Below are 20137 nucleotides of genomic sequence, written 5' to 3'. Positions count from 1 at the left end.
CCCATCTAATGACGTGATAAAACTCATACGGCAAACTACAACTCCCATGTTGCCATCATACAATTTCCAGGTGTTGATGTCAAAATGGCTGTTGTCAGTCAGACAAAGGCAAGTCAGTTCGTTTCTGATTGAAAATTGAAATCAGTCAAAAGGGCCGGGCAAAACTGTAAAATTGATGGTGGTCGTACGGTACAGTAGAAAAGGATTCGTCCGACTTCGTTGTCTGGGTGCAGCTGTTATATGATCTGATGCACTGAGGCCGTGACAAGATTCGAGAAAAAAGGTAAGATTGCATTATTGTTGAATTAACATTAGCAAGCTATCTAGCATACATTACTACAACAAGCTGCTGCTCATTTAGCTAGCTAGCTGATATTACTGTAGCTGTCTATTTAGCCAGCTAGGTACCGTATCTATCGAATGCACAAACGACAACTTTAAGTGTCAGCTAATTTAACCATCTGGCACATATGCTAATGACAACAGACAACTGTCGCCTGTTAAATTTAAGTTTCAGAATAGCATTGAAGTCAACTGATGTTTTGATTATGCGGTGTGCTATTCACGTTATGCCCGTTTTTGCAAGCTAACTAGCTATCTACTTATGGTGGCTAGCTACAGTCACTTTCTGCAGACTGTGATGTCTAAATGCGTTGCATGTGCATGATTAAAATATGGCTTCTTTGATATAATTTACATGAAACTAAAGGATGGAGTAAGTCAAATACCAGAAACTCATACACAGATAAATGAGCAGTCAGAATTGTAGGGGAACCTGGTTTCACCAAGACATGTTTTTGAGAAATACATTGTTTTCCAAACTTTAGCCATCAGCAACTGGGAGTTTTTCTGTGTGCCGCCTTACTTCCAAGTGAAGGTTATGGAAGACCAATTGGTGCCCTACTTATGCCATTTGCGTATCTTTCCCTTATTATTCGCAGTGCATTCTGGTCGTGTGTCCTGGAGATAATTTGATTCTGGTGTGCAGTTATTTTTGGACAGAATATGGGCGTTGCGCCACTCTGTAGCGTGCAGGCAGAGACAACCAGATGGTTAGATTATGCAGTTGTGTTGCCATCATATGACTTCAATGTGTTTTTCCCCGAAGGGATTTTTGTATTGAATATAATGTGCTCCTCTGTTATAGCCTGGTGTATGCCTAGCATTGAAAGATGATGATGATGGCAGCTTTCTCATCCTAGTCTAGATGCGCACGTATCCACACCCACCACCTATTACTCATTATAACTAGCGACATGCCTGCACTACACAATCTACAGTGACTGCCAACGATAAACGGTAAAGCCAGAGATTCGTAGCGTTTACATTTTCCAATGTTATCATATTTAGTTAGCGGTGCATCTAATGGAAATGACTTGTCACATAAATTCTTTAGCGACTGTCACAATGCTCCGTATGCCACCGGGTGCTTTGGGTCGCACACATTATTCTCTCATCTTTCATTCGCTCTCTTACGGCAGAAAATACGGCCATTTCGTCTGTGACTGTGATCCCTCTGTGGATCTGGTGCAGATTATATTTAGAGGAACAATTTACCTAATAATGTGTGTGTTTGTCTGCATGTGTGTCTCTGTGTGTGTGTTTTGTAGATTCCAGGCGTTCACTTTGAGAAACCTACGTTAGTGTCATTGTATCTCCATTTGTTATGGCTGATATTCCAGCCAAACCTGTCAGCATACCGCCAGTACTCTGCCCTGTTTTAAAGGCAGGTGTATCCCAACCTTACAATAGCTGTTTTATTTTTGTCATTCTCATAGAAAGCCCTGTTTCTCAAGAACCTTTACCATTTCCGAGGAATGCCTTTACCTTTTCACCCCTAAAGGACTTTTTCACCAGAACCACTAGATGAAGAATCACAAGATTCCTGGACAGTTTTTGCCATCCAGTGTGTGTGTTTGGAGGGTTGAGGGGATCACTGGTTGTTCAGGGCTCGATAGTGGAAGGGTTTGCAACTAAAAATAGATGTGTGCGAACTGTAAAATGTATTTGGGAACATGTGTGCGACTAAGTATTACGAACTTCAGCTCAAATAAAAGCTGCTGGATCAATCATCATTTGTGTATAAACGGACAAAGCAGACTTTTTTGGGGCATTTAGAACTAAGAAGAACGACTTTATTACCTCGGTCGCTAGGGAGCTGTAGTGGTTAACTGTCGGCTCGCTTGTCCTTCTTTTTCACTCTCCTCCAGGTCAGCCTAGTGTACTCTATGCTTTATGCCAGGGACCGGAGGACATGCTCTGTTCACTCCGCTTTGGCCAGGGCTGCCGCCAGAGGCCCGGGTGCACTTAGGCGATGTGTGCTCCCGGAGTCGTTCTGACTTCAAGCCCTAGACGCTTAGACAGCGAGCTCTTCCTGCTTTCTTTCGTTGAAGGTAGGGTAGCCACGCCAGGAATGCCAGTGTAGGTCTGCTGCATAGGCGCCCATGCTCACTTTCTCACTCCGGTGGCTGTAATGGCCCTTCAGTGTCAGGCTAGCTGGCCTATTCTACCGGCTGGAGGTCTGTAAGGACTTGTAGCGACTTGCCCTCCAGGGTGAGAGCGACCTGGACACCTGTCTCTTTCGCAGACCAGGTGTTGAACCGGGCTGCTAGGAGGACTTGGATGAGGTATGTCATCATCCCTCGCCGTGGGCCTTCCGTTCTCGCAGTGGTGGTCTTCGGCTGGGGCGGTGGTGGCGTTGGGCTCCCAGCAAGACTTTGGCCATTCCCCCTCCCGCTGCAGCTGGTCGATGAAGTCTCTGATCTCTTCCAGTGTGGTCATCCTTCAATCCCGCTTCTGACACCAGTGTCAAACAGGATGTTTGGCCTTGAACCCTTTATAATGCAGCACACAGAAGCTTTCGCTACCCTTGTATACCGTGTACTTTTTACAATTGTTTAGTTCAAGTAAGGGATAATGGACGACACGGCATTCTGTTAGCAGACAAATAATGGCTGTTTGAGGTAGTAATGGGGCCACGAAGGCAAAGCGGGGCCGTGAAGTCCATTATCCTGCTTATACCATAGTTGGCACACTTGTGTTATGTTCATTTGCAGATACAATATCCTCAAGTACCTCTTTCTCACACACACATGTGTGTCATCCCATGTGGAGTTACGGATCTCTCCCCATTAATTTAAATAGCTGCCTGGGGGCGTTACCAAGATGGCTGCTGAGTGGTGAGACTTGGGGCTTTGGTTCCATACGTTTCGTTGCCAAGCTAGCATAACTCAGCATTCTGTTGAGCATTAGCTTTATACCTATTCGACTGCACATCTATAGTGCTGCACCTTTAGGGCCACGTCTGCCCGCATAGTGAACCAAGAATGCTCCACTGAACCCAACCAGTCAAATGATCGTGGTTGTGATGTGATGATGACCATAGATCTCCTCACACGTGGCATTCAAACTGGAATGACAGCGGGGGGGTGGTGGTGATCATGTGACCATAGTGCACTTATCTGCACACTTGTTTTCCTATGTGCAGAAAGTGCTATACCAGGTTTGTATGGAAAGCTGTGTAGCCCCAGTCGAATAAATATTGTGTGGCACTTTTGGCGACCAGTCAGATATGGGATTTGTAAAATCACTGTAGTCCTTTGCCCAAATGTAGTGTAACGGCACTAAAATCTATTTCAGGCATAACATGTTGCTACTCTCTACATCCGTCGGTCCACTAATTTGCAACTCCGTAATTTACAGACTAATGAAAGTGCATCCCTATTTGTGAACACCCCTGCATTTATTTGTGGATTTTTGAGACTTTCCTGACGCTGCTTGATTCATAAATGCATTTGCAAATGCAGGACATTCTCTGCAGCCTATCAGATGTCTATTACAATTTCAGCCAATCACATGAACGTAAATTCAAGGGTATGTTTGAATGTGACCACACTGCGTTACCTGCAATTGTAAGAGACATCTGATAGGCCACAAATAAATGCAGAGATGTTCACAAATGGTGAGTGTTCTCTAAATGCACATTCGTTAGTCTGTAAAAATATGTAACAGTGTTTAAATTTGTGAATCGCGTAACATTTAAATATGAATTAGGAAATATATTTGAGAATTGCGTGATATGTATTTGTAATTCACATGAAATGTGAATCACAAAATACAGTTGTGAATCGCGTGACATTTATTGGTGAATTTTGAAACTATTCTAACTCCACACAAAGCTGCCTGCACTGGTGTTAAATTATTGATCTGCTTTAATGGCCTGCGCCGTATGGCAGACTGAAAACCAGGGCATGGGATTGTTTCAGCTCCTTTCATTGTTCTTCCCGCTGTTTCAAGCCGGTGAAGAAAATGTAATTTGTTTGTTTGGGTACCATACACTAAGGGGCTCGTGTTAATGGTTAACGGTAAACTAGTACAAACAGAGCAGTCAGGGAGAACGGGAGATCATAGTGTGTATGTCTGTGTGTCTGTGTGTCTGTGTCTGTGTGTGTGTGTGTGTGTGTGTGTGTGTGTGTGTGTGTGTGGGGGGGGGGGGGGGTTTAGTGATGAGGGTATAATGAGCTCTAGCCTCATGTAACAGTGAACCCTCTCCTACTCACTGTTCCTCTTGTTGAAGTGGTGATCTGAATGTACATTGAAGGCTGTGTAATAGCTCCTGCATAGCCATTTAGGATGGCCTGAATAGCCTAGGTAATAAGAAGAGAACCACTTTGTAAGACTCAGCCTAGTTCCTATACTTCCAAATGGATATTTTAAAACGTTACTAGATGACAGAAAATGTTTACCAGGTTTGTCATTTAAAGGTTACTCGACTAAGTTAAACTAGTTATCCATTATCAGTGAAAGCATAAAGTCAGTAGAAAGTTCACTCATCTGTGTAGCCTGTTCCACACTGATGGCTGACTTTCTCTTTCTAATACAACTCCCTGAAGTCGACTAGTTCTCCCTTCAGTCTAAACAAACAACCGATGGACCGTCAATCTACTTAAGGTACCAGCTTTATTATTATCTATGACACGAGTCATAGACTGAATATTATGAATGCAATTGTGTTACATTGAGACAGTAGGAGAAAGGCTGTGTGGTTTAGCAGGTCATTTTTGCTACAACTTCAAGAGTCCTAGCCATGCAATGTTATGTCTGGCATTAGTGTTCACAACATAATGTATTTAAAAAAATCTATACTGTAAGCATACATTTACAACAGTGCAGAAAAAAACGTCCCTGATTTCAACCATTAGGAAGCTTTTGAAAAAAGTAGCCTATGTTTCTGCTGTAGAAGCTGTAGAAGAGTGATCCTAGAAAAGCTTTCCCAGGTTAAGGGCTCAGGTTGACAGGTGGGGGAAGGTGGACAGGTCAGCCCTCACTTCAAAGTGTAACTTCTCCCCCGGGTCTGAGCCTAATACACTGAATCATTTTGAAATATGCTAAAAAGTGGGCAAAGTGGCTGAGAAGGGAGGCTGAGGAATAGGGGTGTAAATGATGAGTCTTAATCAACAAATTAAAGTGATTAGACGGCATTAACATATAAATTACATGATGTAGATATGTACCAACCGGCCGACTCTTCATCAGCATTGGCCTTGCCAGTTTTAGGGCCAATTTAAACCAGTAGATGGCGTTTTGAGCATGAAAAAATGCACTTAAAAACAAAAATAAATAAATCTAGGTTTGGTCAATATTAACACCAGTATTGATGGGTTTTTATCACAGTGCAGTCATGTAATTACGTTTACAGCGTGCAGTACCTCTAAAAGCATTTTCAAATCTCTTGAATGGCTAACACAGTTCATCAGAAAGGTATGTGAAGTACTGGTGTAGTTGGGATCTATGTAGTGTTTGGCAGAGAGACCCTCCTCATCATGTATGATCTAATCAATGCTTACAATAACTGTTTGGTTTTGTGGCTGGTTGCCACGGTGACAGCAAGACGTGATTGTTCTGGTTTTGATCTTAGCAAGGCTCCAGAGAAGAGAACAAGGGTGGAGACCCCAACAGATGGAATCTTGTTTCCATTAATGTCCCAGTGTTGTGTAGGGTTGTGTAGACTGTATGGATATTTGGAGTGAATTGGGTTTTTTTCTTCTTTTTTTTTTTTTAAGTCATCCCACACAGTTGAGCCCCACTTGAGCTGGAGCTAAGAAAGTCAGTCTGCCTGTATGTTCTTGTGTGTTTACGTAGCATGCATGCATGTGTGTATTGTATATCTGTACACGTCTGTGTGTGTGAGTGTGCGCGCGTGTGTGTGTGTCGGCCCTCTGGGAGTGTTTCTGTGGCCTGCTGAGGAGCTACGTGCTCTGGATGGGGAATCCATCAGAAGTGTCTGATCAGGGGGACACCGTGCAGTGCTCTCTACTGTGTGGGCGGACCTGCAACGGAAATATCCCCCATATTTATATCTAACAGCTCTTTCTCTCTGTCTCTGTCTCTCTGTCTCTTTGTCCCTGTCCTGCAGGATGTCTCACTACACGGATGAGCCTCGCTTCACCATTGAGCAGATCGACCTGCTCCAGCGGCTGCGGCGCACGGGCATGACGCGTGCTGAGATCCTACACGCGCTCGACACGCTGGAGCGGCTGGACCGTGAGCATAGCGACAAGTTCGGCCGACGCCCCCCCTTACCGCCCCCGGCCATGGCACCCCCGGCCTCCGCCGCCATCGGCACCAACAACGCCACCTCCACGGCCGCCAACAGCAGCGCCAACAGCAACGACATCATGGCCGCCCCGGGATCCCTTCCCTCCACCACCTCCATCGCCACGCAGACACAGTACCACACCGCCCTCTCCCCATCACCAAGCAACAGCTACGTCCCATCCCCGCCCCCTGCCCCAGGCCCACCCCCGTCAGCCGCACTCCTGCCCTCCCCTGTCTCGCTGGTCGCCATGGCGCAGAACGGGCGCGACAATCTGGCGGCCACGCCCAACGGCAAGCTCTCACCACCGCGGTACCCTGTGAACAGCGCCCGCGCTTTTCCCTTCGAGGGAGGAGAGGAGGACATGGACGTAGACGACAAGGTGGAGGAGCTAATGAGGTGGGTATGGCGGCCATCTTTTAATGTCTTCAAAGTAGCTGGGTCTGCAACTGGGTTTGGCCCCGATCCGGCCGTACCCAAGCCACCCATCTCTGTCTAAAATTAGTTGGCATCCATCTTGGGTGGCATTTCTGCTACAGTATTGAAGCAGGCACACACTTTCACTCCACACTGACCACTAAAACAGCTAAGACATTCTGTGGGTGGTGTCTAATCCTGATCTTGCCCAACTGTTATTTAAAAACCATTTTGGCCCTCATCAACAGATTCAGCACAGCATGGTCAACCGACCTATGGATGATTTAACCGCTGTGGTTTTCTTACTTTGTGATTGTACTGGATGGTGCTCTGGAGACTTGGCCATAGTCTTCATGCAGCGTGTGTGTACATGCGCAAGGTTGGACGCAGAGTATTTGAAATACCAAGGTCCAGGGAACTTAGTCTGGACAAAATGTGAAAAAAAATAACGTTTTGCATACTCATTTTTAGTTAGGTTTCCAGCTGTCTTAAATGCAGAAAGCATTCGGGCTGCCATTATGAGCATCAGTCCTCCATCACATAAAAGGGCAACAAGTCAAGAAGACAAAGTTGTCCCAAAAGAGTGACCACAGAATAGATTTTCAGTTAGGCTAGTTGGACGTTTTTACATAAAGTAGAATTTAGCATTTCTTAGTGTATTAAACCCAAAGAGTCTTCAACCCAAACGCTTATGTGAGTAAATGCTGTGTATGAAAGTGTTGTATCAAAACAGTCAAATGGTACGTCATGAGAATTGCAATCTTGGGAACCTGGTTAAATAAACCAAGTGACAGAGCAAAATGACTATTCTACCACTAACATAAACATAATGCTGAGTCAGAACGGAAATGACCCAGACTGATGTGTGGGGGCTCACTGGTCCTAATATAGCATGGGTCAAATTCAGAGGATGGGCCAAGTGCGTGCGTGCGTGTGTGTGTGTGTGTGTGGTCGGTCATCTGATTGTCCAGACTCAGGGCAGACTGAGCATCCTCAGCATCTAATTAACACTTAACAGAGGGGTATTGATTCAGCTGTGCAGTCATGTTAGCATGTTAGCTCATTTTAGTGGCTCGCAAAAGAGGGCGTGAAATTGTCTAGCTCTCCCTTACTGACCTTCTCCTTTCTGCAATCTCTCTCCCTTTCTCTCTGTCTTCCTTCCTTCCTTTCCGTCTTTCTTCCTTCCTCCTCTTACTACTGTGAAGAGCAAATGTAGTTTAATTTAACTGAAGGCAGTGGCTGTGAAGCGTTACATTGGTTTCCATCTTGCCTATTCATTCCTTCATCTTATTGTCTTGAATGTCACTGCGCCTCTGGTAGACTTCAGTTTCCTCGGTTTGAGAAGTGGAGAAAGGTCTAAAGTATATCGATTCTCTGTTGCTTATAGTCCAGTAGATTTGTCCGTCTCACTCGTGAGACCGCGTGCTTGTCCCTTTGGTGGAGCTCTGGGGTTGAAATGCTGTTTTTATGATAATGGTTCTTTTACAAGATGCTGGCAGCCATGGGACCATCCCTAAGCTGTCTGTTGCTCATGCGTTTGACAGTGTAGTGCTTGGCGTAACGCACGTGCTCTGGCAATCAGTGGGTGTTCAAAGACGGCTTAACAATGACTCCACAGTATCCTTGCAGCTTTGGTGCATTGCTACAGTTATGTGCTGTAATTGGCCCGCTCTCACCCCTCTGTGCCTCTCTCTGATTGGTGGTCTGCAGGCGGGACAGCAGCATGGTGAAGGAGGAGATCAAGGCCTTCCTGGCCAACCGCCGCATCTCTCAGGCCGTGGTGGCCCAGGTCACAGGTCAGCACTCACCGACACACACACATCTGTATCTGTCTGTCTCTCACACACTCACCAACACACACACATCTGCATCTGTCTGTCTCTCTGTGAAAGGTCGAGATAGCTGTCACGGTTAGAGCTAGATGGAAACTCATGGAGGACTCAGGAGGTAGAAGATGTAAGAATGATGAGGTTTTTATACCCTCAAATAAGGCCCATAAGGCAGTAAAACAAGGACATTACTAACTACAAAAATAATGTTGCAACATGGACAAATAATCAGGCATCCTAGCCTCAATACAAATAAACACTATAAGCAGCCGCCTAGTCAATTAAAAGGACCACATTAACTAGTCCATGGTGAGAGCTCCAAAGACTTACGTCTTTCTGAAACGGCAGCTCTCCTGAAACATAGAAAAAGGCAGGTTTAAGTACCCTTGACACCAGCCTGCAATTGGCTCAGGCCAATTATTGAATGCAGGTGTGTCATAGTCAGGCACCAACACCTGTGGCCATCAGCAGCCATACTTAAACACAATGTACCCAAACAGCTGGGAAAAGAGACTACTCCACAGTAGTAAAATAGTGGCTTGGTGCCGGCATAGCAGACACATAATAAATCAGCCTAAATATAATTATCAATACATCGGCTTACCCGGAAGTTATATACCATTTTAAAACTCTCGCGCTTAATCGCGCCGTGTTCACTAAACAGACAAACTCACGTACATAAAACATGCAACACACCCAAGACACCTGCACCCCGTCCACTGAAGGCAGCAGCCTACAGGCTGCAGTGGCGGGTCACACAGGTGCCCCGTCACACTCTCACACACTCACCAATACACACACATCTGCATCTGTCTGTCTCTCACACACTCACCAACACACACACATCTGCATCTGTCTGTCTCTCACACACTCTCACACATTCACCAACACACACACATCTGCATCTGTCTGTCTCACACTCATCGTCACACACACATCTGTATCTGTCTGTCTCTCACACACTCACACACTCACCAACACACACACATCTGCATCTGTCTGTCTCTCACACACTCACCAACACACACACATCTGCATCTGTCTGTCTCTCACACACTCACACATTCACCAACACACACACATCTGCATCTGTCTGTCTCACACACTCATCGACACACACACATCTGTATCTGTCTGTCTCTCACACACTCACACACTCACCAACACACACACATCTGCATCTGTCTGTCTCTCACACACTCACCAACACACACACATCTGCATCTGTCTGTCTCTCACACACTCACACATTCACCAACACACACACATCTGCATCTGTCTCTCACACACTCATCGACACACACACATCTGTATCTGTCTGTCTCTCACACACTCACCAACACACACACATCTGCATCTGTCTGTCTCTCACACACTCACCGACACACACACATCTATATCTGTCTGTCTCTCACACACTCACCAACACACACACATCTGCATCTCTGTCTCTCACACACTCTCACACACTCACCAACACACACACATCTGCATCTCTCTGTCTCTCATTGTATATCGCTATTGTTTTCTGTTTGTCTAAACTGGTAGCTTCTCTGTTCATCCTTCAGAATTTTCTTTCCGCATCTAAACATGATCCCTCTTTGTATCTCTCGTCTGTTGGTCTCCGCCTGTCCCTCTGTCACAGTCCCTTGGTCTCTCCATCTGTGTCCAACTGTCTCTTCAGACACTTGCTTAACTACTTTTTAAAATGTTGTGTCATATCCTGTAGTGTTTATGTCTGCTGATTTGTTTGTGTTGTTGGGTTGGGTCGGGCCGGGTGTGAATAGGCATCAGTCAGAGCCGTATCTCACACTGGCTGCTGCAGCAGGGCTCAGACCTGAGTGAACAGAAGAAGAGGGCCTTCTACCGCTGGTACCAGCTAGAGAAGACCACCCCAGGTACACACACACACACACACACACACACACACACAGTAACTCTCCCCTGCTCTCACCTCTGTCTGTCTGTCTCTCATTCTCCATAGATTTCTCCTTTAACTTCTGCTGTCTCCACTGTTCTCTTTCATCCCTCTCTTCTCTTCTGCTCTCTTCTCTCCCACTCTGTCTTTGCCTCGTCCTATTTATTCCTTCCTCGTTGCTAATCACCTCATTTATCTCCCTTCTCTCTTTCTCTGTCAACCTTTTCCCTTCTCCTCTCTGCCTTCCCTCTCCTTCACACAAACAGCCCCAGGCTCTGTCTATCCAGACTGCCGTAGAACACACTCTCCTTCACTCTCAGACTTTCACACACAAGCATAAACCATCTGAGAACCGTCCTCAACTAGATGATGCCTCAGTTTGCTGCCACTGTGACCAGAGAGTGGCATCTGTGCGCCTCTTGTGATTTTTCCACAGTTGAGAGCGTAGCGTTTTAGTGTACTTGTGATGGGCTCTCACGCAGCGTGGCCTCCTCCTAATTGTAGGGTGTCTTTGTCGGGATCCAGTAAAACAACTACCCAGGCCAGCTTGCACTTGGTGCACCATACCTCAAAGAAATGGGTTAAAAAAAAAAAAGACATATATATGTTTTCTTCATGGAAACTCAAAACAAGGACTTCCAATACTCCAGTAGCAGGTCAAAGGTTGAGTATGACGTATGAGCGGCATGACTTTTCTCAACGGTTTCTGGCTAATTTGACCATGAGGAAGAAAAGTCATGCCGCTCATACTTCATACTTCATACTCAACCTATGGCCTGCTACTGGAGTACAAGGTGTGGGTTTTATACCTGCTAGGGTGCTCATATCTACTAGGGTACGTCATAGAGTCTGTCGCGATTGTGACGTCTCGACTGCTTATTTGTCAACGGAGTATTACATTCCGCTACTTCATTGGTCAGAATTTATTTGCTGCCCGATTATTTTGCCGGTAGGACCCTGTAAACAATTAATTACCAGTATCGAGTAATACAGTACCAATCGCGAACTGTACAGTAGCTACTTAGCATGCTAATAGCTAAGTGATCCAGCTATTCAGAAAAGTGGTGATTCCCGTATTCACCTGATGCTTGTTAGCTAGCGGCTGTAGCTACGAGATTTACCTTTTACCAAACCTGATTTTAAATACAGCGGTATAATTCACTCGATAAATACATCGGTGGGTAGATTAAGAAAATGTAACTAACGTGTTTTTACGTGAGTCTGAATATGAGGATTGGCCAACAATTAGCTCTGAATGTCGAAACACTTGGTTTATTTACAACACGTATGCCATCAATACTTTCTCCAATATCAATTAATTTTCAATTAAACTGTCTCTGATATACAGTACTGTGCAAAAGTTTCAGGCAGGTGTGAAACAAATGCTGTAAACTAAGAATGCTTTCAAAATGGAAGTGTTAACAGTTAATTTTTTCATCAATTAATAAAATGCAGTGAATGAACAGAAGAGAAATCTATATCAAATCAATATTTGGTGTGATTCTTCTAGGTACACTAGCACACAGTTTTTGAAGGAACTTAGCTGGTACGTTGTTCCAAACATCTTGGAGAACTAACCACAGATCTTCTTGGATGTAGGCTTCCTCAAATCCTTCTGTCTCTTCATGTAATCCTAGACAGACTCGATGATTTACAGCATTTTGTCACACCTGCCTAAAACTTTTGCACAGAACCATGTCACCACCTCTGTTTCAATGCAACTTGCCTTACATTACATTTGAAAAAAAAATACACATATAAACATTGCAGAACTATGACAGTGTACAGAGTTGTTTTATCTTTTATTTCAATGTAAGACATTTAGTGTCGGGTGATTGCAGGAAGTTAGGTCTTCAAGTGGAGGATCTCTGTATGCTGAGGTCATGAACCAACAATTACTCAGGATCCCTTGCTTCACTGCACTCCTCCTTACCATAGGTTGATTTCAAAAATCTGCTCGCAGCTGTGAGGCCTTGTGCAAACACACAATCGTCTAAAAACATTTTTATGTCCTCAAATGTGAAAAGGAAGGGATACTTGGCACTACCGTCATCCTCTTACTGAACTACTCTACTACCACCCCATACCCTTTCTGAACATTGATATAGCTATCAAATGAAATACAACAGGTCATGTTTCATGGACGAGCATGCAAACATCAATTAATATAAATTAGTATCTTAGTATTCAATAGAAGTGAGATCAGTATCATCATTTGGAGGTAGAGCATAGTGTGTCATAGTTTGGGGGGGGGGGGGGGGAGAATGTAAAGTCTTGGCTAGGGCAACAACACTATCAGGGCCAGCCCTAACCCCAGGATCCATAAAAGCACAGGTTGGCCGAGCGACAATATTAAAACAGTGGACCAGACATAATATTGTAATGAATGAAAATCAGGATCACAGGGACATTTACCTCAGCAGCATAGTCTCTTCCATTTACACTCCTCCGTGTGGGCGATGTCGAGGACACCGTAGAGCAGTGTACCACTGATATTGCAGCCATAACCTCACTATTGCTGAAACAGTAAGCATGGTAGTTCCTGACCAGTGGTCCAGCAAAAAGAAGAGTACCCCAGTTCCAAGGATCCCTTCTTTTACATGTCAGTTTAGGTAGGAACATGTTTGTAGTAAATATGTAAACAAATGGGTATTAAATGTGTTAACAATTGCATGCCTGTTCTAAGGGATACTTCAAGGGAGCCATAGTGAGGGGGAAGAGCGGAGTAAAGTGGGGGGCAAGTCCTGATCGGCTTTGTGTTGGCTCTTCAGGTGCTTAGTATGCCAGGTGTGGGTCCATGGATGTTGCTTTGGTTCCTAGGTGTGCCTCTCTGTAGGTAAACCTGAGGGGAAAAACAAACACACAATAATTAATTTAACAAACATTTAAAAAATGCCAATCTGTACCTACCAAAAACACATTGTCACTGAAACTGATGAAGCATATGGTAGACACATAAAGCTGGTTTAAACCATTTGCATGTCATGACTTACACATATTTAGATGTTTTTTAGAACAAATGACTGCCTATTTAGACACTGCGATAGGTGCCCCTTACCTGCACTCGCAACAACTAGGCCTACATGGAGAATGGATAGGTCTACTACAAATAACTAATGATAACAAACCATGTGAATGAGCCCATTGGTTGTCTGTTTGAATAATTTAATTATTTTAACGAACTCTCTCGTATGCCCCTCTGTCAATATAGTCTCGCCTATTGTGAATAGCAATGATAGAGTTTTTTCAACATTGAGCCTCCTAATTAGACCTAGGCTACTACTTAGCGTCTATCTTAGGCTACTTTTATTTCGAAATAGTTGGTTGATGCGCCTCCTTACAATATTACATTGTTTATTGTTTGAGGAAAATAGCGTGCAGAGAGAAATAAGCATACAATGTCTTTGTCAAAAGGGCTGAAGAGGAAAGTTGACAACGGAGCTTATAAAGATAAATGGAGACAACTTTGCCTTTATCTTACCCGGTTTCACTAATGGAAAGCCCATGTGTCTCATCTGCAACGAAGTTGTCGCGGTTTTGCAAAGGGTACAATGTCAATGATCTAGCTATGTCTTTTCAATTTAGAGAGTGATGAGGCTGGTTCACTCAATAGCTCGTTATCGACTAACTCCTCAGACTTATATTACCTCAGACAAAGAGGTAAAAGACGTTTTTACTGACTTTCATAAACAGAAAACACAGCCGATTACCAACGTTGTCATGATTGGTACACAAAAACAGCTCTCACTGACACACTGGTGCTTGCTCATCCATACATTAATGACAGTAGGCTAGCCCCAATACACCTTGCCTATGTAACAACAGGACTAAGTCAACTGCAAAGTAATACAATGGCATAAGATAGTACTTACCTTTACAGGAGGTTGTACGTGTTAAGTAGTGGTTGAAGTTTATTCAATAACAGCTTGGATACGATCGTCAAATGTGTGTGTGTGTGTGTGTGTGTGTGTGGAGGTGGCTAGCGTAAGCTAACGGTTTCGCTAGCTGTTAGGCTTGTGTAGCTTCCGTTAGCTAAACTAACTAACCAATCCATGGCAAACAAAACGATAAAAAAAACCTTCAATCACAGTGTGATTGTTATTTGCCGCTACACAAACGTGGACCTTACTTGACCACAACGGTGCTTCGGGTATTATTACTACGGTTTACCACTATAGTTGACCGTCAGCATTAACGCGATCAGGTCCTTTTTATATTAGGCATTTTACATTTAGGCATATATTCAACAGCTATGCCCTTGAACTCCGCGAGCAGAGGTTAACGAATGAGGAGTCGATACGTCAAACCGCGACAGACAAAATGGCGGCTATGACGTACCCTAGTAGATATGAGCACCCTAGCAGGTATAAAACCCACACAAGGCAAGATTGTTGTCCTTTCTTGGCTCATTATGGGTCTACTGCAGTTTTGTCCAACACTCAACATACAGAGAGATTTTTGTGCGATTATGTAAGTAAGGGCAGTGACTGGGAATCTCTAGGAAAGTTTTGTACATCTCACTTGACTGAAAGGACAAGTGCAGTTTGGTTTGTTGCACAACTATAGATACTCTGCTTGGTGCCTGCCAGCCAGTGATAAGACAGCGTTGGGAAAGGAGAATGTTGAAACATTGGTGCTCAAAGCAGCTAAATTAATTTGGTCCTTGCTTTGGCTCATCATTGAAGTGCTGTTGAAGATGTTTCACTCTTTCAGATCATTTCCTCAAAAGGTAGTGAGTTGTTTTTAAATGAGTTTTATTTTGGAGTGATCCATGTGCATTATCACTAGGAATATGTGTGAATTCCTGTTGAAGCATGAAAAACAAAAAAATCTCATGCCATTTTTGTAGAATGTTTGTGCTGACATTAGCGGTGTATTTGAAAGCTCTTGTGTGAGTGCGATGGTGGGACAGAGCAAGTGCTGTGTGTGTGTGTGAGAGAGAGAGCGAGAGAGAGAGAGAGAGTTGTAGACGTAGGGACAGGGGCATTAAAGCATCTCTCCATTCCTGTCCTCTTGTCCGTTGCGTTTTCTTTTCTTTTTTTCATATTGTTTTCTTTTTTTCCTTTCCCTGCGGCACGTCCTTCAGGGAGAGCTGCGGAATTCTGCCAGTAGCAGCTCCAGCAGAAGCTCTGACTGTTATTTATAGAAGACTGCAGCCACTCAGCTCTTCAAGAGCACGTTGGCCGCAAGCCGTTAACTAGCCTACTGCTTCCACCTGCTGCTGTGGAGGAGAAATGCAACTGTGTCCTCCCAATGCAGAGAGCAAAAAAAAAAAAAATTCTCATTACATCCAGCCAAATTTATCTTTAAATAGCTTTGATGAATGAACATCCACAGTGAGTTTCAGTATTTGTACTGGTATTGTAGTGGGTCCTGAACCTGTTTCTTGATGGCACTAGTCTTCTCAGATTAATGGAATGGAAGAAAGGAATGGAACTTCAATGGCACAAATGGAGAGAAGTCTCCTCGCATGTGACTGTTTTTTTTGTAAGGAATAATATGTAAAAGTGGATGGATGGCTTGCTTGATTAACTGAGTGATTGATTGACAGGTGCCACTCTGAACATGCGGCCCGCCCCCATGTCCCTGGATGAGATAGAGTGGCGGCAGACCCCGCCCCCCCTGAGCACGGCGGTGGGGAGCTTCCGTCTGCGCAGAGGCAGCCGCTTCACGTGGAGGAAGGAGTGCCTTGCCGTCATGGAGAGGTGAGAACGGAGAGAGGGAGTGGGAGTGGGAGAGGGAGAGGGACCAAAGGGAGAGAAGAGAATGGGGTGGGCCCGAGTATTTCTGCTGAAGGGAGAAGTGTGTCGTTGTGACTGACCGAGAAAGACACAGCAGAACAAATGTGAAAGAGAGATGGGTGGTGGGGGTGGGGGGGTTTGAGAGGGGATCCATGTACCCAGCAGCAGTGGACAAGGACGGCAGCTGTGATGAGCAGGTGTGTGTGTGTGTGAGTTGCATGGTGCTGTGATCCCTGTGCTGTAAATTCCTTTCTTTCTTCCCTTCCAGTTACTTCAATGAGAACCAGTACCCAGATGAAGCCAAGAGAGAGGAGATCGCTAACGCCTGCAACGCCGTCATCCAGAAGCCAGGTGGGTCCTGCCGTTTACCCGCTTACTGGGGGGCAGACCCCACCCGTGACACTAGCCCATCAGACCTCATACTCAAACCTGTGATGGATATTTCAGACCCCCATCAGATTTCCTATTTCCAATACAGTTTGACTTGAGACACAATCTCTGATCTTTGACTGCAGCCTCAGCCTGTTTAATCCACCACTTTGAAATGTGTATAGTCCTAGGGAATGTGTGTGTTTTTGGATTCGTGTGTTGGGTTAAAAATGCTACTTCCACTCACCTATCAGCTCTGTCTTTTCTTCTCCCTCGCCCTCCCCCCCCCCCCCCCCCCCCCCCCCCACACACACACACACCCCAAAGCAGGAAAGAAGTTGTCTGACCTGGAGAGAGTCACCTCCCTCAAAGTCTACAACTGGTTTGCCAACCGCCGCAAGGAGATCAAGCGGCGTGCCAACATTGGTAATGTGCCCGTGGTCTTGCTCCCAGTTTCCACCAAGAGTCACATTCACATCATATTCACATTCCGGCTGCGACACGTCTCTGGTCAATGCTTGTGATTTTCAACCAAATGCACCGCAGCACGTTTCAGAAGTGGCTCAACATAAAAAGCTAAATATTTGCAGCCAGAACGTGACCCAGCTGTTCCTGGTGGAAATTTGGGGTTCAAGCCATGTTGAGAGAGGGGTGGGGGGGGGGGGGTGTTTGGCTGATACACAGACAGTCAATAGCAAGAGAGTCACTCTGTTAGGTTCAAAGATGATGATGATGAACATGACATGTTTGCAAAGGACAGGTTGTGTGTGTGTGTGTGTGTGTGTGTGTGTGTGTGTGTGTGTGTGTGTGTGTGTGTGTGTGTGTGCGTGTGCGTGTGTGAGTGATTTATATATTCTGTCTGTCTGTGTTAGTCCAAAGACTTTCTGTGTGTGTAACTCAAGTTCAAGGATGAGAGATGGTGTTCCCAGATGATGATGGGTTTTGCTACTCTGCCAAGGTTTGGCAGTAAACAGGGTGTGGGTGTGAATTAGCAGTTATATATTCTGTTTATATGTCTAAGTCCAAAGACTTACTGCATGTTTGTGTGTTTGTGTGTGTGTGTGTGTGTGTGTGTGTGTGAGAGTCGTGTGTGTATATGAGTCATGAGTGTGTGTCCAAGCTCTGAAATAACAGTCTGTGTGTTTTTACTAAGAAGCCACAATCCTGGAGAGCCATGGCATCGACGTCCAGAGCCCTGGTGGCCACTCCAACAGTGACGACATAGACGGCAACGATTACGCTGAGCAGGTAGTCATAATGGTGCTTTCTCTCTTCCGTCCTCTCTCTTTCTCTCAGTGTCTCTCATTTCCTTTTCCTTCGATTGATTTAAGTTCTTTGAATTGGTGAACGTTAAAAAAGTAAGTGTTATGGTGTAAGATGGCACAAGAAGCCTAAGATTCTTTACTACTCCCCCTTAGATATGCTCCCTTGAGATTCCTTTAAAAACTAGTACATACAGTACCAATTAGCAAGATGCCATCATAGATCAGTCTCTGAGAACCAATTGGATATATTCATATTGTGTTTTTAACTCTGCTCAAAAAGCTTCACCGTGCTTATGATGTTTGGTTTTCCATCTGGGAACTTGCTGGAGAGAGGGAGAGAGAGAGAGAGTGAGTGTGTGTGTGTGTGTGTGTGTGTGATGAATCAGTCGTTACGACCTGTGCAGGACTGTTCCCACATGTTCAGTTAAAGTTGTCGTTGCAGGGTTGTGACGTCCCCTACTTTGAGAAGAGGACCATGACGCGGCCGTTCGGCTTCTACCGGCTGGAGCCCACCTCTCCCACACAGGTGAACCACGTCGCCCCAGCTTCCACATCACCTTACCACTACCCGCCCTGGCTCACCATGCGGCAAGAGCCAAGACCCTGACAAGAGCTGAGACCCTGGCGTCGGCATCTGAAGGAATGAGAGCCCCAGTTTTCAACATGATTGCATAACATCTATGTTATTACATAGTACTAACAACTCTACCCTTACAACCAAAGTCTGGAGATATCTTGGGTTTGACCCCTATTTACCCTTGGAACAATGGCTACTATCCCCAATGTACTGATGGCCACTGATTGGTCTGCAGCTGTTAGTCAAGCCTGGGCTGCCATTTTAACAGTGTTATTCATCCAAACCCCCTTGAACATAGAGAAGGGCTGGGAGGAGGCAGAGACGTAGGGGCTAAAGGTGACACATCCACCGTCTGTCAGTGGTGCACCCTGGGAGTTTAAGAAGGGTGAGAAGCAGTCGAGCAGAGATGAGAAGCTTATTGCGTTTTAGAGCAGATTAACTTCTCATCCCAAAGGGAAGTTCTCCTTCAGCCTCCACATTGAATACAGGTTGAATACAGGACAAACATGCAAAACATCACGTGCTGGATGTTAGCAGATGGCTTATGGAGTGCGTGTTGGATACATTTTTTTTGAGGTTGTAAAATTGTAAAATGGAAATTCATGTGTATAGTTTGTACTGCAGTTTAGGTTCCCTAATGGATTCTTTTCACCCCACCTTTCAGCTTTCAAAGAACTCAGCCGACATTTGACCTTTTGTCTCTCGTTTCTAGGACGACGCTGCAGGTCACAACGACCACCAAGACCCCATCTCGCTGGCAGTGGAGATGGCGGCTGTCAATCACACCATCCTGGCTCTGTCCCGACCCGGAACGGTTGGAGTCCCCAGTGACATCAAGACCGAGGCACTGGAGGATGAGTGAGCTGGACGCAATATCACAGGGGAGGGGATGATGAAAGTCTGCGTTTGAAACTGTCTGTGTGTGTGTGCGTACGCGTGCACAGATCTATGTGTGTGAGTGTGTGTGGTGGACACCTATTGCAATGACCAAACCAATGCTTAAGCCCCACCCCCTCCCCACTTATACTCTCAAAACAGCATTACATTTCCTGGCCCCACCCAAGTTCTTATAAAGACACTTTGAGGAGCAGAGAGGATGTTCTGGAATCTTCTGCCACGTTTTGCCCAGATACCTTTTGGCTTCCTTCCCCTTTCAGAACTCACCTCTCCCTCCACCTGCAGGAACCCAAACACACTCTGTACCTCATCTCCGTCTCAGATCAGTAGAGCAGGATTCTCTCTTGTACCTCTTTAATCCTTAACCGTGTGCTTCCATGGGCCTGTGTGTTCACGAGGGGGAGGAGGGGTCAACCATGAACACAAGACTCTGAAAATTAAGATGGTTGAGGGACGGGGGGTGAAGTCATGTTGGGCCCCCTTCACCTGTCCGGCTCCTGGACTTCCTGGATACTGAGAGCCGGGAGGA

The 20137-nt window shown here is 45.3% G+C and overlaps 1 protein-coding gene across 5 annotated transcripts; it reads left to right on the top strand.

Moving 5' to 3' along the window:
* Nucleotides 1-49: 49 nt before the first annotated feature.
* hmbox1b (homeobox containing 1 b) lies at nucleotides 50-19737 on the top strand. Of its 5 annotated transcripts, none has more exons than XM_031581472.2 (10): nucleotides 50-283; nucleotides 6416-6994; nucleotides 8723-8808; nucleotides 10629-10739; nucleotides 16311-16464; nucleotides 16769-16851; nucleotides 17197-17295; nucleotides 18026-18117; nucleotides 18565-18660; nucleotides 19424-19737. In XM_031581472.2, exons 2-10 carry the CDS (start codon nucleotides 6417-6419, stop codon nucleotides 19571-19573), a joined length of 1449 nt encoding a protein of 482 aa, XP_031437332.1. In that variant the 5' UTR covers nucleotides 50-283; nucleotide 6416; the 3' UTR covers nucleotides 19574-19737. The 5 variants fall into 5 exon arrangements, with proteins under 5 accessions (XP_031437332.1, XP_031437334.1, XP_031437329.1 ...); XM_031581474.2 differs by having other exon boundaries at nucleotides 18023-18117; nucleotides 18577-18660; XM_031581469.2 differs by having other exon boundaries at nucleotides 18023-18117.
* The last annotated feature ends 400 nt before the right edge of the window (nucleotides 19738-20137 follow it).

Source organism: Clupea harengus, chromosome 15 (assembly GCF_900700415.2).
Source record: "Clupea harengus chromosome 15, Ch_v2.0.2, whole genome shotgun sequence".
Taxonomy (NCBI): domain Eukaryota; kingdom Metazoa; phylum Chordata; class Actinopteri; order Clupeiformes; family Clupeidae; genus Clupea; species Clupea harengus.
The sequence above is the reverse complement of the archived record's forward strand: the minus strand, read 5'-3'. Positions and strand labels throughout refer to the sequence as shown.

Coding starts and splice junctions, on each gene's coding strand:
- hmbox1b (XM_031581469.2), top strand. CDS start 6,417: ATGTCTCACTACACGGATGAGCCTCGCTTCACCATTGAGCAGATCGAC. Junction 18,118..18,564: donor GCAACGATTACGCTGAGCAG/GTAGTCATAATG, acceptor GTTCAGTTAAAG/TTGTCGTTGCAGGGTTGTGA. Junction 18,661..19,423: donor AGCCCACCTCTCCCACACAG/GTGAACCACGTC, acceptor TCTCGTTTCTAG/GACGACGCTGCAGGTCACAA.